The following is an 18,139-nucleotide window of genomic DNA, read 5'->3' on the forward strand; positions in this document are numbered from 1 at the left end:
CACTGACTATATTGAATTACAATGTGTTTTTTTTTTGCCCCTCTGAATACAGGAATAGGAAGTCTGGTGATATCATTTCTGGTGTGTGTCTACTACAATGCAATTGTGTCCTGGAGTCTTTGGTATCTGTTCCATTCGTTTGAGGTAGGCATAACCAAGAATTGATTTATATTCTTCCTAAAATTCATAAAAGCTTAACGTCTGCTCTTTCCTCGCTATGCCACACAGTAGGCAAAAGTCTTGCTTTCTCTGTCAAAGGTCTTGAGACTTGAGCTCGAGTCTCCACCCTTTTTTGCAGTGGATCTGAAGGGACTGTCAAAGGTGCAGAAAGGATCTGGGGATTATGGTGCCAATGTCGCTGAGTTCGTCATAGAGATGTACAGCGTGGAAACAGACCCTTCGGTCCATGCCGACCAGATATCCCAACCCAATCCAGTCCCACCTGCCACCACCTGGCCCATATCCCTCCAAACCCTTCCTATTCATATACCCATCCAAATGCCTTTTAAATGTTGCAATTGTACCAGCTTCCAACACTTCCTCTGGCAGCTCATTCCATACACATACCACCCTCTACGTGAAAAAGTTGCCCCTTAGGTCTCTTTTATATCTTTCCCCTCTCACCCTAAACCTATGCACTCTAGTTCTGGACTCCCCCTTCCCAGGGAAAAGACTTTGTCTATTTATCCTATCCATGCCCTTCATAATTTTGTAAACTTCTATAAGGTCACCCCTCAACCTCCGATGCTCCAGGGAAAACAACTCCAGCCTGTTCAGCCTCTCCCTGTAGCTCAGATCCTCCAACCCTGGCAACATCCTTGTAAATCTTTTCTGAACCCTTTCATGTTTCACAACATCTATCCGATAGGAAGGAGACCAGAATTGCACGCAATATTCCAACAGTGGCCTAACCAATGTCCTGTACAGCCGCAACATGACCTCCCACCTCCTGTACTCAATTCTCTGACCAGTAAAGGAAAGCATACCAAACACCTTCTTCACTATCCTATCTATCTGTGACTCCACTTTCAAGGAGCTATGAACCTGCACTCCAAGGTCTCTTTGTTCAGCAACACTCCCTAGGACCTTACCATTAAGTGTATAAGTCCTGCTAAGATTTGCTTTCCCAAAATGCAGCACCTCGCATTTTTCTGAATTAAACTCCACCTGCCACTTCTCAGCCCATTGGACCCATCTGATCAAGATCCGTAATCAGAGCCTGAAGGTAATGGCCCAGGAACACACTCCCACCAGAGCACATTGAAGTCCAATTCACGAAATCTGGAAATGAAAGCTGGTAATGGTGACAATGAACCAATCAGCAATTGTTTGTAGAAGTCCTTCAGGTTCATTCCTTTCCTGGCCACCTATTACAACGCCGATCTTCCCCCCAGCCACACTCTGTTTGGCCTGTCCCTGACATTCGATAAGATCATGGCTAGTCTGATTATGGCTTTGACACCACTTTCTCCCTTCCCTTGGTGACTGCCTTGTCAGTCAAGGGCCCATTTGTCACTGCCTTTAAAATATTAATTATGCTCGAAGCTCCAAAGACTCAAAGCCCTCAGAGACAGAATTTCTCTCCATCTCTATCTTCAACTTCTTATTTTTAAATTTTCCCCTCATTCAGGTCAGTCACTCGGGTAAACATCCTTTCAGCATACATCCTGTCAAGTCCTCTCAGGGTCTTATACATTTTAATAAGAGCCAAGTTTTAAATGTACTGTGTAGTAATCCATTGTAGCTTATCTACCATCTGTGAGTTGGATTGATATTTCGTACTTCCATAGCAATGAAGAAATGTTGCATAACGTTTTTTTTTCAATGTAAAAGCACAAAAGGAGGTTTTCATAAGTGAGATTTTTTATTGATGTCTGTAAGTTCTATCACTGTTAATAATTTGCTGTTTGTTTCTCTGTGAAACAGAACCCTCTGCCGTGGGCACACTGTCCATTAAATGCAAACAACACTGCAATCCTGGAAGAATGTGCAAAGAGTTCACCCACTGAATTCTTCTGGTACAGAAAGACATTAAATATTTCTCCCACCATCGATGACACAGGGACATTGCACTGGGGGCTTTTGCTGTGTCTGATCCTCTCCTGGCTTATAGTTTACCTCTGTATCATTAGAGGAACAGAATCAACTGGCAAGGTACTGTCACGATTGTTAACCTTCACAGACTTTAGAAGTCTGTCTAGTGTGTGTTCTTCTAAAAGGAAAAAAATGTCCCTAGTTGCTCAGAGAAGGGCTGTGCTGTTCATCTCACTCTCTGTGTCCTTTCCCCTCTGTGTCCCTCCTGCTTGCACTCTCTCTCTCTCTCTCTCTCTCTCTCTCTCTCCTGTGCACTCTTTCTTTGTCCTGTGCACTCTCTCTCTCCCGTGTGTACTCTCTCTCTCTCCTGTGCGTGCGTACTCCCTCTCCCTCTCTCTCTGTCTCTCATATGCTCTATGTCACACACGCACTCTCTCTCTCACACATGCCTTCTCTCTCTCATGCTCTCTTTCTCTGTCTCTCCTTCCTGTGCTCTCTCTCTTGCATGTTCTCTGTCTGTGTCTCCAGCTTCCCTCCCACTGTGTTTCCCTCTCCATTAGCACAAAGCTAATGTATTAATCATTTGAGCAGTAGCTGTCTTTCCACTCCAGTGGCCCTGAAGCTGACTGTGAGCAGTATTGGCTCCATTAGCTTCACCTGTACATCAGCACATTCCCAATACAGAAGGCAGAGTCAGCGAGATGGGTTTCCTTTGGGGGTGGAGGTTAGTGGAGAAGGAGTGGACTTTGAGCAAGATCAGCATCAGCAGCTTCCCTTTCAGAGTCTGTCTTCCACTGGAGGTATTTAACTCTCCAGAGCCTTTGGGCATAAGCTCGCAAAGCTGTTCTCATCAGCTAATTGTACAAGAACCAGCGGACAGCGATTTTTCCCCCCCCCCCCCCCCCCCATGTCTCGGGCAGGAGATGCCAGTGGGATGTGAGGAGCAACTTCTTGGAGTGAGCAGGAGGGTGTAGGGACCAGTCTCATCCCTGGTTAATCTTTGATTCCTGGAGGTTACCCAGCAGTCAGAGAGTCCTACAGCACAGAGACAGGCCCTTTGGCCCAAACTGGTCCATGCTGACCAAAATGTCCATCCACGCTAACCCCATTTCCCTGCACTTGGCCCATAACCCTCTAAACCTTTCCTATCCTTGTATTTGTTTAAATGCCTTTGTTAATGTACACGCCTCAACCACTTCCACTGGCAGCTCATTGCAAATGCGAACCACACTCTGTGTAAAAATGTTGCCCCTCAGGTTCCCTTTTATTCTTTCCCCTGTAACCTTAAACTGATGTCCTCAATTCCTGAAACCTGGGGAAAAGACTGAGTGCATTCACTACATCCATGCCTCTCATGATTTTATGCACCTCTATAAGGTCTCCCCTCAGTCTCCTATGCTCAAAAGACAAAAGTTCTTGCTTGTCCAATCTCGCCCTAAAACTCAGACCTTTCTGAATGGAATAGAATCCCTACAGTGTGGAAACAGGCCCTTCAGCCCAACAAGTCCACGCCGACCCCTCCAAAGAGCAACCCACCCAGACATATTCCCCAACCCTATTACTGTACATTTCCCCCTGACTAATGTACCAAGCCTACACATGTTTGAACACTGCGGGCAATTTCCCGTGGCCAATTCACCTAACCTGCTATGAGAGGAAATGTGACCGTTCAATGGTTACCAAGAGAAACCGGGAAAATGGGGTTGAAAAACTTATCCGTCATGATCAAATGGCAGTGCAGATTCCATGGGCCGAATGGCCTAATGGCTACTTCTATAATCTTATGGTCTTGAAAGCACTAAAACTCAACAGAATTATTTTGGGTAAAAGTGGTAAGTGTAAAGCTGGTTTGAACCGTCTCTTTCTCTCTCTTTGGCAATAGGTGGTCTATGTAACAGCTTGCTTTCCATATTTCGTGTTGATAATTTTTCTCATTCGAGGGGTAACACTACATGGAGCAGGAAATGGCCTCGTTTACATGTTCACTCCAAAGGTAATGTATCATGTGATTTGATTGTAACCCAAACTGATTATCAAAGTCAATATTCTGATGATTGAAGTCTTACTCTTCAATCTGCCTTCAATCAAATGAACTTAGGAATTATTGCAAATATGAGCCGTGTGTTTTCTAAATTTGGCACTCTTGTGATTTGTCCTGATGAATGAAAGATAAAAAGCTTCCTTTAACAACAGCATGTTTCTCTCTTGTTTCTACAAAATTCCAGTTCTGCATCACTCAGGGACTGTTAGTCGTATTCTTCAATAAAAGTAATGATGTACATTTATATAGCACCTTTCACTACCCCAGGATACTCCAATCCCTATTTCATCTTCAATGAAATACATTTTTGATGTCCAGGTACTGTTGGTGCTGTAGGAAATGTGGCACTTATGTACTGTACACACAGCAAGTTCATAGAAATCGTAATGTGATAATGACCAGATAATCTCTTTAATATCAATTTGTTGTCTGAGGGATAAATACTGACCAGGACACCGGGGTGAAGTCACCTTGCTTTTCAAAATGGATGTTGCCCGACCTGCTGTACTTTTCCAGCACCATTCTAATCTTGACTCTAATCTCCAGCATCTGCAGTACCCTCTTCCATCATCATGTCCCTTTTGCCAGTCGAGCCGAATTTCCTCTGTGTAGTGTATGTTTGTACTGCGACTCACTCCTGAATCTTTAGGGCAGCACTATGGCTCAGTGGTCAGCACTACTGCCTCACAGCACCAGGGACTTGGGTTCGATTACAGCCTTGGGTGGCTGTCTGTGTGGAGTTTGCACATTCTCCCCGTGTCTGCGTGCGTTTCCTCTGGGTGCTCCGGTTTCCTCCCACAATCCAAAGATGTGCGGGTTAGGTGAATTGGCCATGCTAAATTGCCTGTAGTGTTAGGCGCATTAGTCAGAGGGAGATGGGTCTGGGTGGGTTGCTGTTCGGAGGGTTGGTGTGGACTGGTTGGGCAGAAGGGCCTGTTTCCACACTGTAGGGAATCTAATCTAAAAAAAACTTTTGCTCTTCACACCCGTCTAGGTGGAGCAGCTGATGAACCCGAAATCTTGGATTGATGCGGCTACCCAGATTTTCTTCTCGCTCGGCCTGGGCTTTGGGAGTCTGATTGCGTTTGCCAGTTACAACCAGAAAAACAACAACTGTGAGAAACAAGCAGTTATCATTGCTTTAATTAACAGTCTGACATCCGTGTTTGCCAGCGTTGTCACTTTTGCCATATATGGTTTCAAAGCTACATATAATTATGAAAGCTGTCTTGAAAGGTAAGAGTATGTTATAGGGAGAATCTCAACCTCGCACGCTCACTCTCTTTCTCCTTCCTGCTTTCTGTCTCTCGCTCTTGCATCTATTTTTGCTCTTTACTTGTGCTGTCTCTCGTTCACTTTTTCTCTTCGCTTCCATACTGCCTCCCAATTCAGTCTTCCCCACTTTACCAGAGTCAATCTCAAAAATAAAAGCATTTGCACCAGTGTAAGTAGCAGCAATATTTAACCTATCACACCCAACCAGAAGTGCATACAAAACTATGGCAAATGGTTTTTGATTGTAGTCAAACCTTAGATTGAGAAAGTTTTTAAGATCCTGTGATTTCTGAAAAGCAAAAACTGGAAACAGTAAAGGTCTAAAGAGACCAAGGTGGAGCCCAGGCATCACTAAGCTATCATTAACAAGCTTAGAAAATACTCGACAGGATTAATGGGACACTGGCTTTTATATCCAGAGGATTCAAGTAGAAGGGGATTGAAGACAGTTGGCTGTAGAAAACCCTGGTTAGGCCAATACCTAGAGTTGTGCTCTGATCTGAGTGCTTCACTTCAGGAAGGCTACATCAGCCTTGGAGAGTGTGCTGTGTAGATTTATCAGAGGGGACTCCAGTCATTAGATTTTAAAGAGAAATTAAATTGTATTTCCTTGAGTTCAGAAGGTTAGCTAAAGGGTGATATCGTCAAAGTTGTTTTTCAAGGCATTGAGTAGGTCAGAAAGGATTAATGGAAATAATGTTCACTTCGTTTGTAGGTGTCTAAGAATGTGGGGTGTGGTCAAAAATCTAGAATGGAATCTATCAGAAGTGAAATAAAGCAGCACAAACTGAGATGGAGTTTGGAGCTCTCTTCTGCAAATAGGAACTGATTATAGACCAACAATTAATTTTAAAACAGTAGTATTAATAGATTTTATTTAATCAAAAGTATTCAAGGCAGTGGGATATTGTGGAATTACGTCAGTGTTTGGCTTCGATCTCATTGAATGGTGTGCCCAAGGGGCTGAATGGACACCTCTCTGTGTCTTTGTGTTCCAGTCTCCTGTATTCATTGTCAACTCAGAGTCCAGGCTGTGGCATTGCTCTGACTCATCCCATCAGAGCTGGTGCCTTGGAATGACCTTGGTTTTTATCATTTGACAGTTCAACAAGAAGTCAGGCTCTGGCAGCTACCCTGGAGCTGTGACTATCCACTGCTTTGGATCCTCAGTTGGACAGCCTGTGGCTGAGTGTGGAGAGAGTTTGAGGAGACCAACATACAGAAGTCCATAAATAATATAATTGGCAGCATGATACAACGATGTTTGCACAAGTGACTGAACACATGACGACAAATATAAGTAACAATTTCTATGAATAACAGCAAGTAACTTAATACAGGCACGATACAAATAACATATGAAAGTTCCTTCATTGTCACTGGGAGGGGTGACATTATGGTAATGTCTCTGAGCTAGTAATCAAGAACTGGGGACACGGCTTCAATTTCCACATTGGCAGATGGTAAAATTTAAATGCAATAAAATTTTAGAATTAAAAGCTAGCCTTATGACAACCATATAACCATTGTCAGTTATTGTAAAAACCGATGTGGAAATCTGCCATTTTACCCAGTCTGGCCTCCATGTGACTCCAGACCCACAGAAATGTGGTTGACTCTTAACTGCCCTCTGAAATGGCCCTAGCAAACCATTTAGTTCAATGGGCAGTGAGGGATGAGTGATAACTATTGACCCAGATAGTGAGGTCAACATCCTATGAATGGATTTTTAAAAAATCAATTGTTCAAGTGCGTGAAGAAAGACCTCCTGTGTTTTAGTGGTATTCTAAAGGCCAGAGCAGACTGCTGTTGCTGGCAGACCCTGTGTCTCTAACACAAGGCACCTTGCATGGGACAGTCATCTTATATTGCATTGCTGTTGTTGGGGGTTATGCCGGAGAGCAGCGTAGGTTTCCTGAGCGTACTCCTTGTGTAGTGGAAGGACATGGGAGTCTCTGATTCTGTTTTGTGTCCCACAGCTGAAAACCTTCACACTGATCCCATTAAACCCCCAATGCACTGTCCTGACTAGGTGACACCCATCATTCCTTTGAAACTATTGGCTCCATGCCACTGGATGTGTCACCTGTACAGGAACTGGGATTGTTCAAAGGGGACTGGGAGACACCTACTTTCTGAGAGCACCTAAAGATCAGGAATAAATGCCATCTCCTTCAAGTCCCAAGATAGATAATGTTGAGGGCACCCTTTCAATGTGATCGTATTAAGACATCATTGATGCTTGAGGGTTAAACTATAGGAAAAGATTTTGAAATCCTGGCTGAAGTTTATGAAATTGTTGGGGAGGTGCAGGGAGCATAATTTGATGAACGATCTCGAGACACGAGGGGACGCCAATAAGGGTAGTTTGGGCGCAATCTTTTTTCTACGCAATGAAGAATATAGGCTTAGGGGGCCATAGACAAAAAAAAGAGGCAGATCTTGTAATCATGCAATGACAAAATGTTGCAAAGGATGGCAGATATGTTTATGGTAAACCTCTGGAATAGATAGAATTTAAATCCAACCTCTGACCCAGTGCACCACAAGAAGGGCATAGAAGTTTGTAACTCTCAATGGAACTCCACCAATGGCTATTGATGATCCACTAACCTTTAATTTAAAAATGGAGACTGAGGGATCTATGTTCTTCAAAGATAAAGCCACATTGGCAATCTCACTCAGTGCCTTGCTGTTGCTTATTTGCAAAATAAACTGCTGATGTCTTAAAGTGTGTTTCAGACAATTAAACTGACATTGAAATTCTGTCGACCTGAGTTAAAAATAATCGTAAAGCACATGATGAGTAGAATTGAGCTGGTTAGAATGAGAGTTGCAACAATTTAATTGTGAGATGGGAATGAGAAATATAATGATGAATCAGCGATATGGATTTCGAAAGGGGAAGTCAGACCTGGTTCAGTCTTAAATTTCTGAAGAAGAGGAGGCAGTTAACGTAAACTGTCTGGATTTTCATTGAATTAAAAGCAGGTTCTAAATTTGCAAAAGGCATCAAATGGTGAGAGAGGGATTTAATCAATACAGCAAATTACTGGAGGATGTCAGAAAATTTGCGGAAAGGGCAAGAAAATCGGCAAATGAAGTTCAATGCCAATTAAATGCATCGTGGTAGGAAAAATAAGGAGTCTCTTAGTTCTTGGAAGGTGCATATCTGGGTGGTATAGTTACATCAGTTACTAGAGGTTTCTCCACACATTAGTAAGACCACTGGGAAGGCAAAACAAGGTTTTGGAGCTGGAGGAGTAGAATTGAAAATGAAGGAAATTATGCTAAACCTCGATTGAACCTTGGCTAGAATTCACTTTAAGAGAGCAGTTCTGGTTGTCCTGCTGTAAAAGAGGTATAAGGACACCGGAGAGGGTGGATGCAGGGAAGTTTGGCCAGGAGAATTCCAGAGGTGCATGTGGGGCTGTACCCCAAGATGTTCGGGTGGGTCTGTTCCTCTTGAAGTAGAAGGAGGCCAAGGGGTGACCTAACAGATTTTTAAAACTCCTGAAAGGTTTAGGTTGAGTGAATACACAGAGAATGTTTCCTCTGGGGTGGAAGAGCAGATCTAGAGGCCATCGATACAAGGCAGTCACCAAGAAATCCATCATAAGGATAGTCAGAATGTGGAACTCACTATCACTGGGAGCAGCTAAAGCAAGTATATCGATACAATTAAGATGTACAAATAGAGAAGAGAGGATTACAGTGGTAGATTTGGAAGTAATCTCGAATGGAACAGAAACACCAGTATGATCTGGTTGGGCTGAAAGGCCTGTTTTGGTGCTATGTATCTGATTTAATGGTGTGAAGGTGGTTAAGTTTGAATGCATTCTGTGATCCTGTCTGAAATTCTGCACCTCTTGATGAAGCATTAGATGCTTGACGATAGTGCTATTGAATGTCGTCTCATGATGTACATAACGTGTCGAGCAAGGTGACCCGGGGAAGAACTGGAAGATTAAGGCCTAGATTTTCTTCTGGCTTCCTGCTCAAGTCCAGCAGCTTCAGTGTGTGCCATCCAGAAGATGCACTTGCTGTGGGGGTACCTTCCAAACCCATGACCTCTGCCATCCAGAAGGACAAGGGCAGCTGATGCAATGGTATTGCCATCACCTTGTGGGAGTTGCCCTCCCAAAACAGAGACACCCTGACTCGCCACTACCTATGGCTGCCCTGAGACTGTTGCTCGGGTCAAAATCCCAAAGCTCCCTCACAGCACTGAGGGTGTTCCTACAACTCAGGAACTTCAGTGATTTGGAGACAGTGGCTCCCTGATATCTTTTCCCAGGACATTTGAGATGGGCAATAGGGCTTGGGGCGGTAAGGAACAGCCCCCATTCTGTGAGGGGGGAGGGGTGTAGAAGCACAATGAAGTGGGTTCTTGCAAGACCAGATCCAATCTTGCCAATTCTAGACTGGCACTGGAAAAATGCCAGCTCTTGTTCCTTGGCTGAGAGAATCTGTGAAACAATTGCAGACTTCTCACTCCGTGATGTCTTCCACAGCAACTAGGATTGGGCAGTAGAATACAACTGTGGCCGCATCCCCACAATATTTCACCAAAACTGTCCCCTGCCCCATCCACCACTCCATCAAATGATAGTTGCCTCCATCTTGCTCTGCGAGTGAGGTCTGAGGTGAAACGTGCTTGTGGCCTGTAGTGCCAATAACCTCATAACCAATTGAAATGTTGCTGTGGCAACGGTCTCCCAGTTTCCCTTATGCTTGGCCAAAAACTCAAAGTCATGCTCTCCTTCGTTAGACACAAGCCCCTGAGAGAGGTTCTTCAGTGAAGCTCCAAATGTCAGCAATGACCAAAGAAATGCACTGAGTCAGCTGGATATAACTTGATTCTGTTCAGTCAGGGACTGGTGTTGTTTGGAGAAAAGAGCACCGATCCCGAAACTCTTCAAAGGGGCTTGCATTTTTTGTGTCGGTCCACCCAAATGGCAGATCATTCCTGACTTAACTCTGAATAACAATACGTCATTCTACATCTCCGGGAGAACGAAATAGAGGTATGAGCTAGCTCTATGGAGCGTAATAGCTAGTACAGTCCCTGAGGATCGAATGGCCTGTGCCGTTCATTGAAGAATGACGTATCCACATGAAGGACTTTAGAACAAATTCATTCTGATGCATGAGTTGAATGTAAACCCTTTCCATTTTAAATACTTTGGTTAAATTTTTAAAATAGCAATTGTAGAGCTTTTGAAACTGTATAATCTAAGCAAGAGAACAATTTTGCAAGAGGACTTTATCTTGTCTTGTCTTTAACTTGGGGTTAATGTTTACTCATAGTTTTGAGTTATTGGTTCACTATTGTTCTAATCTTGTGAAGTTGATTGCTTCCTGTGGGAACTAACAAGCAGTTTCTGTCTAACTGCAGAATGCTGTTACTTCTAACAAACACTTTTGACCTGGAAGAAACAGCAGTACAAACGGACACTCTTGATGACTGGATAATTTTCCTGAATTCAACACAGCCGAACAAATTTGCAACAATTGCATCACAGATTGAAAAATGTGACCTTCAGTCCCACTTGGACACGGTGAATAGCTTTTGTTTTAAAGAGTGTGATTCCCTTTGATAGTGGTCATCGAGTCATCGAGCACAGAAACAGGCCCTTCGGTCCAACTCACCCATGCTAACCAGGTTTCCAGAACTAAAGTCACCCCACTAGTCTGTGTTTGGCCCATATCCCTTTAAACCTTTCCTATCCGTGTACCTTGCATCTACCACTTCCTCTGGCAGTTCATTCCATATACTAACCACCCTCTCTGTGTGAAAAAGTTGTCCCTCAGGTCCCTTTTAAATCTTTCCCATCTCACCTTTGTGGGCGGCACGGTGGCACAGTGGTTAGCACTGCTGCCTCACAGCATCAGGGACCCGGGTACAATTCCCGCCTCTGGCAACTGTCTGTGTGGAGTTTGCACATTCGCCCCATATCTGCGTGGGTTTCCTCCGGGTGCTCCGGTTTCCTCCCACAGTCCAAAAACATGCAGGTTAGGTGAATTGGCCAGGCTAAATTGCCCGCAGTGTTAGGTGAATGGGTCTGGGTGGGTTGCGCTTCGGAGGGTCGGTGTGGACTTGTTGGGCTGAAGGGCCTGTTTCCACACTGTAAGTAATCTAAATCTTAAACCTATGCCCTCTAGTTTTGAACTCCCTAACCCTCGGGGGGGAAAAATTTGCCATTCACCTTATCCATGCCTCTCATGACTTTATAAACCTCTATAAGCTCACCCCTCAGTCTCCTATGCTCCAGGGAAAAAAAGTCCTAACCTTTCCAGACCCACTTTATCATTCAAATACTCCAGTGTAACATCCTTGTAAATCTTTTCTGCACCCTTTCCAATTTTATAGCATCCTCCTTTTAGCAGGGAGACTGGAACCCTATGCAGTACTGCAAAAGTGGCCTCACCAATTCTCCACATGCCACTCAGTTTGATGTTAAAAAGCCCAAACCATTTTTCAAAGGGAGGTTTCCTGGCTGTACTTTGTCACTATTTCTGATATGCAGAAAACACGTAATCTGGTCACTGATCTCATGCTGTCTGCAGAACTTGCTGTGTACAATCTGACCAAGTTCTATCCCCATCTTTTTAAAGTACCTACTTTAACTCTTTGGAGTGCTCAGTGGTCAGGAAAGGGACAATATCAGTGTAAGTCCTTCCTTTTCTCTCTCCCTCTGTGATCGTGGTCAAGAGACGTAATGGAAACTTGTGAGGACAGGTTAGATCAGTGCTGACCTGCCACCCAATTGGCCGACCTACACCCCTGTGCACCCTGTAGTTTAATTTGGCATTCTTACAATTGTTCCAACGAGTGCAGCACTCAGCACATTGGGCCCTGTGTCAGCAGGAATTAGACGACAATGGTGTATAAGGAGGCTGCTACTCACATTGTCCATTTAGTGGAGTGAACAGTTTATAGCAAATGTTATTACCTCAAGATTATTGAGGTGCTGTGGCCAATATCCCAAACTCTGGGCCAGATGCTCTCCTGTTGGACCTGTTGGGCTTTGGAATGTGGTGACACCGGTTGCCTGTTAGCAGATAAGTTGTCTCACTGGCGGGCAGTAAAAGCAGGAATATCTCCTGGGTCAGCCATCATACAGCACCCAATCACAGCACCTCACTCAGAAGCAGAATCCAATCCATTGGGAGACCATAATCCCAGTCTCCAAAAGAGGAAGGGAGAGTCAGCCATTTTCTTATTGAATGGCAGAGTGGGCTAGATGGGCCGCATGGCCTACTCTCTGCCTACGTGAGACAATTGGAGCTGTACTTGGAACCAGCCAGATTCCAAGGGGGTGAGGAAAGCAAGCAAGTGGTAGTACCAGGAGCTGGTACTCCCCAGTGCTGTACTGTGCTGTGATTCTGTAAGGCTATCCTTCCTTCCACTGTTTTTGTGAGTTTATTTACCGAGTTTGCCTTCTCTGTTTTTGCAGGCTGCAGAAGGAACCGGGCTCTCATTTATAGTCTTCACTGAAGCAATTGTGAACATGCCTGGCCCATCTCAGATCTGGTCGATATTGTATTTTCTGATGCTCCTGATGTTGGGCATTGGTAGTATGCTGGGGAACGCCGCTGGTGTCATCACTCCGCTCAGCGACATGAAGATCATTTCCAAATATCTGCCAAGAGAGGTCATGATAGGTGAGGTGCCCCCAATGGGAGCTTTCTTCTTTACTGGTTCCTACCAAGGTTAGAATGCTACCCTTCCCTGCTGGAACTGGCACTCCTCTCTGGGTAGAGACAGACTCTTCACAGGCTAGCGGTCCTGTACTGGAGTATTATGCTTCTGATTTCAAGCTGCACAAACCCAACCGTGACCAGTATTCCCCATCTTCCTTCCAATCCAGCCTGTCAGTCCCTGGTAAAAAGGGGCGTGCTGTCAGAGAGATACTGAGTAATAATAGTCTGAAGAACCTTGGAGCTGTCTTTGCTGTGCCCACCGTAGGATTATACATTCCCCACCGCCTGTTCAGGGCTGGGTGTGAAGGTTTAAGTCAGGCCACTGTTCTTGGTTTTAGTTTTAAATCATTCTCAGTGATTGCTCAACATTTTTGGGTGGGGGAAGAAAAATGGTAATTATTGCACCAGTCAAGTCAGGGTGAGGGAGCAGTGTTTGAAGGACAAACACCATTTTTTACCCTCTGCACCAATTCACTTTTTGCTTCACCATTCCATTTTTCTTCACGCAGCCACCACTCTGTGTAAAATGCACTGGTAGTAGTGGTAGTAGTGTCAGAGACATTAGGCCTTCATTCCTGATGAAGGGCTCATGCCCGAAACTAGATGTTCCTGCTCCTCTGATGCTGCCTGACCTGCTGTGCTTTTCCAGCATCACTCTAATGCAGACTCTGATTTATAGAACATAGAAAAATACAGAGCAGTACAGGCCCTTCGGCCCTCGATGTTGTGCCGACCAAAGCCTACCTAACCTACACTAGCCCAATAACCTCCATATGCTTGTCCAATGCCCGCTTGAATGACCATAAAGAGGGAGAGTCCACCACTGCTACTGGCAGGGCATTCCATGAACTCTCAACCCGCTGAGTAAAGAATCTACCCCTAACATCTGTCCTATACCAACCTCCCCTTAATTTAAAGCTGTGTCCCCTAGTAACAGCTAACTCCATACGCGGAAAAAGGTTCTCACTGTCAACCCTATCTAAACTCCTAATTATCTTGTACACCTCTATCAAATCTCCCCTAAACCTTCTTTTCTCCAATGAGAACAGCCCCAAGTGCCTCAGCCTTTCCTCATACGATCTTCCTACCATACCAGGCAACATCCTGGTAAACCTCCTCTGCACCCATTCCAGTGCCTCCACATCCTTCCTATAGTATGGCGACCAAAACTGCACACAATACTCCAGATAAGGCCGCACCAGAGTCTTATACAACTGCAACATGACCTCAGGACTCCGGAACTCAATTCCTCTACCAATAAAAGCCAGTATGCCATATGCCTTCTTCACAGCACTATTTACCTGGGTGGCAACTTTCAGAGATCTGTGTACATGGACACCAAGATCCCTCTGCTCTTCCACACTACCAAGTAGTCTACCATTAGCCCAATAATCCATCTTCTTGTTACTCCTACCAAAGTGAATGACTTCACACTTAGCTACATTGAACTCCATTTGCCACCTTTCTGCCCAGCTCTACAACTTATCTATATCCCGCTGTAACCTGCCACATCCTTCTTCGCTGTCCACCACTCCACTGACTTTCGTATCATCCACAAACTTGCTCACCCAGCCGTCAAGCCCCTCCTCCAGGTCATTTATAAAAATGACAAACAGCAATGGTCCCAAAACAGATCCTTGTGGAACACCGCTAGTAACTGCACTCCAAGATGAACCTATACCATCAACTACTACCCTCTGTCTCCTTCCAGCCAGCCAATTCCTAATCCAAACCTCTAAAGCACCCTCAATGCCATACCTCCGTAATTTTTGTAGTAGCCTACCATGGGGTACCTTATCGAACGCCTTGCTAAAATAAATTTCCAGCATCTGCAGTGCTCACTTTTGCCTCAGAAACATTAGGGACACTTAAGCGACTGCTGGACAGGCACATGTATGGCAGTAAATTGAGGGGTGTGTAGGTTAGGTTGATCTTAGATTAAGGTAAATGCTCAGCACAACATTGTGGGCCGAAGGGCCTGTACAGTTCTATGTTCTTCGAACCTCTTCTCCCCCATATTACTTTGCATTAAAACACAACAGTGGTTGCATTTTGAAATCCTTCTGGAAAGTTCATGAAGATTTTTTTTTAAATTAATGCCTGGGATGAGGATGTCACTGGCGAGGCAGCATTTATTGCCCATCCCAGGAGCAGTTCAGAGTCAACCACGTTGCTATGTGGTCTGGAGTCACATGTAGGCCAGACCAGGTAAGGATGATGGTTTCCTTCCCTAAAGGGCATTAGTGAACCAGGTGGGTTTCTCCTCGACAATCGGCATTGGATTCATGGTCATCATTAAACATTTAATTCCAGATTTTTATTGAATTCAAATTTCACCATCTGCTCAGGATGAGATTTGAACCCAGGTTCCACCAGCATTACCTGGGTCTCTGGATTAACCGTCCAGTGATAATTACCACCAGACTTTTGCCTCCCCTGTGTTAATCCTGATCATGAGTCTTAGCCAGTGTTTCGGAGGGCTATCCTTGTCAGATCACTACCCTTTCCCTAAACACTGCCTGTCCTGAACATGCTGCAGACTCTGTGTTGGTAACCCCTCGGCCATTTGCTCACCTCAAACCCTGGTTATAGCTGGCCTTTCCTTTGTAGGGAAATGGACACCATGTTAATGGACTATAAGTAGCACAGACACATTCTCTCATCGTTTCCAGTGAGACTCCCAGCAGCGTAGATTCTCTCCACAGTGAGAGTAGCAGACAGAATACATTGTGGCCGGTTTATAGAGTGACTGTGCTATTCTGGTAGGAGAAAATGAGGACTGCAGATGCTAGAGATCAGAGTTGAGAGTGTGGTGCTGGAAAAGCACAGCAGGTCAGGCAGCCTCTGAGGAGCAGGAGAACCAATATTTCGGGCGTAAGCCCTTCATCAGGAACGGGAAGAGCTTATGCCTGAAATGTCGATTCTCCTGCACCTTGGATGCTGTGTTTTTTCCAGCAACACACTTGCGACTGTGCTCATTTGGTGCTTGGCTCTTACTAGGAGTTTGCACTGATAATTCTAATAATCTGTCAGTGATAATCAGTGACACTGATAGAGGAAAGATAGAGGAGGCTCAAGGCTGGGGAAAGGAATTGAGCCAAACAATCTTCAGCTTCTTGGTCAGATTCTAAAGTTTTGTTTTTGTTTTGTTTTCCTCCTTGTTGTTTTGTCAGGTTGTTATAAATCTTTAAGCTGTTCTATCTGTTGATGGGTACAATATGATCAAGGCGATAAGATTATACGTTGATAACCTGTTGTATTTAATTGTCCGGCTTGATTATCTGTCAGGTTCTTCTCCGGGTACCTGATAACAATAAGCATACAGTTAATGCCAGGACCCTGAACAGCATTGACGTACAGAGGGATCTTTGGGTTCAAGTCCACAGCTCCCTGAAGGTGGCCGCATAAGTCAATAGGTTGGTAAAGAAGACATATGACACACTTGCCATTATAGGTTGGGGAATTGAGTACAAGAGACAAGAATGTCATGCTGCAGCTTCTTAAGACTTTGGTTAGGCCACACTTAGTGTATTGCGTTCAATTCTAGTCACCACATTACAGGAAGGATTTGGAGGCATGGAGAGGGTGCAGAAGAGGTTTACCAGGATGCTGCCTGGATTACAGGGTATGAGCTATAAGGAGAGGCTAGAAAATCTCAGGTCGTTTTCTCTGGAGTGACGGTGGCTGAGGGGAGACTTGATAGAAGTCTATACAATTATCAGGTGCATAGATAGCGTGGATGATCAGAATCTTTTTCCCAGAGTTAAAATGTCTAAACCTAGCGGGCATGCATTTAAGGTGAGGGGGAAAAGTTCAAAGGAGATGTGAAGGGTAAGGAGTCTGGAGCGCCCTGCTAGAGGTAGTGGTGGAGGCAGATATGATAGAGGTATTTAAGGGACTTTTAGATAAGGAATTGGAAATGCAAGGAATGGATGGATATGGACCCAGGACAGGCAGAAGGCAATAGTTTAATTTAGGGTCATGTTCAGCACAACATTGTGGGCTGAAGGGCCCATTCCTATGCCTTACTGGTCTGTGTTCTACTTAGTCTATCGTCTCTAACCAGACCATATTATTCAATAAGGAGGGAACCTACTCCTGATTCGAGACAGGCCAAAATATTACTGATATGGATCCACTTGAAAGTAACTTGTTGCTGATATTGGGCATTCTCAGCTTACTTTGTTTATTAACAGTTGATTTTATAGCCAGTTTCTAAATAACAATGATTTCCTTGAAGCTGATTTTATAATCTACTTCCCCAATACAAAAAGGAACTTGACCTTGGCCGAGTTTATTAGTTAATGAGACTTGGATAAGAAGAAGCATTTTTTTATTGCTTTGGAATATCTACAATTGTACAACAGTGAGGTTATAAGTGGGCCGGACATCTCAATGCAGTAATAGCATGGAAAAATTACAAACGCAGCACACTGAGAGAATTCCCACCTTGTTATCTGTTAACATTATGTCAGATTGTCAATAAGTCAAGTGATTAAAGGTCCTCAGAAGTGCTGAGTGTAATTAAGCCAATTGTTGCGAAATGAGCTCATTGAATTTTGTTTTGTTGTTGGTCATGAATGAGATGTTCAACACAGAAACCGATCCTTAAGTCCGACTCGCCCATGCTGACCAGATATCCTGAATTAATCTAGTCCCATTTGCCAGCATTTGTCCCATAACCCTCTAGTCCCTTCCTATTCACGTCCCCATCCAAAAGTCTTTTAAATGTTGTAATTGTACTAGCCTCCACCACTTCCTCTCGCAGCTCATTTCCATACACACACCACCCTCTGCATGTCCTGTAACATGATGGATATCAAAGGGTTAATTGATTAGCTAAGCTAAAGTCTGATCTGACAGCCACTGGGTGGATTAGGTGTTTCAGGGAATCTACAGGAATCTTGGGGAGTGGGGATACTGTCTTCTGCTTCAATTAACATTAGTATAATGTAGCCTGCATATAATTACTAAGCTGTATTGTTACCTAATGAAAGCGTCTCTTCCAATGAGACTTATTTGTGGTTCTGGATTAGTGGTGCTGGAAGAGCACAGCAGTTCAGGCAGCATCCAAGTAGCTTC

At 44.3% G+C, this 18,139-nt stretch overlaps 1 protein-coding gene across 2 annotated transcripts in view; it reads left to right on the top strand.

Moving 5' to 3' along the window:
* The window catches only part of LOC140464845 (sodium- and chloride-dependent transporter XTRP3A-like), a 52,826-nt gene that overhangs the window by 19,775 nt on the left and 14,912 nt on the right, over positions 1-18,139 (top strand). For both annotated transcript variants that reach the window (XM_072560366.1, XM_072560367.1), the window contains exons 3-8: positions 53-144; positions 1,927-2,154; positions 3,917-4,027; positions 5,070-5,311; positions 10,749-10,911; positions 12,811-13,018. In XM_072560366.1, coding sequence (XP_072416467.1) covers positions 53-144; positions 1,927-2,154; positions 3,917-4,027; positions 5,070-5,311; positions 10,749-10,911; positions 12,811-13,018 — 1,044 coding nt within the window. The remainder of the gene's footprint in view (positions 1-52; positions 145-1,926; positions 2,155-3,916; positions 4,028-5,069; positions 5,312-10,748; positions 10,912-12,810; positions 13,019-18,139) is intronic.

Source organism: Chiloscyllium punctatum, chromosome 41, assembly GCF_047496795.1.
Source record: "Chiloscyllium punctatum isolate Juve2018m chromosome 41, sChiPun1.3, whole genome shotgun sequence".
In the NCBI taxonomy this organism is placed as follows: Eukaryota; Metazoa; Chordata; class Chondrichthyes; order Orectolobiformes; family Hemiscylliidae; genus Chiloscyllium; species Chiloscyllium punctatum.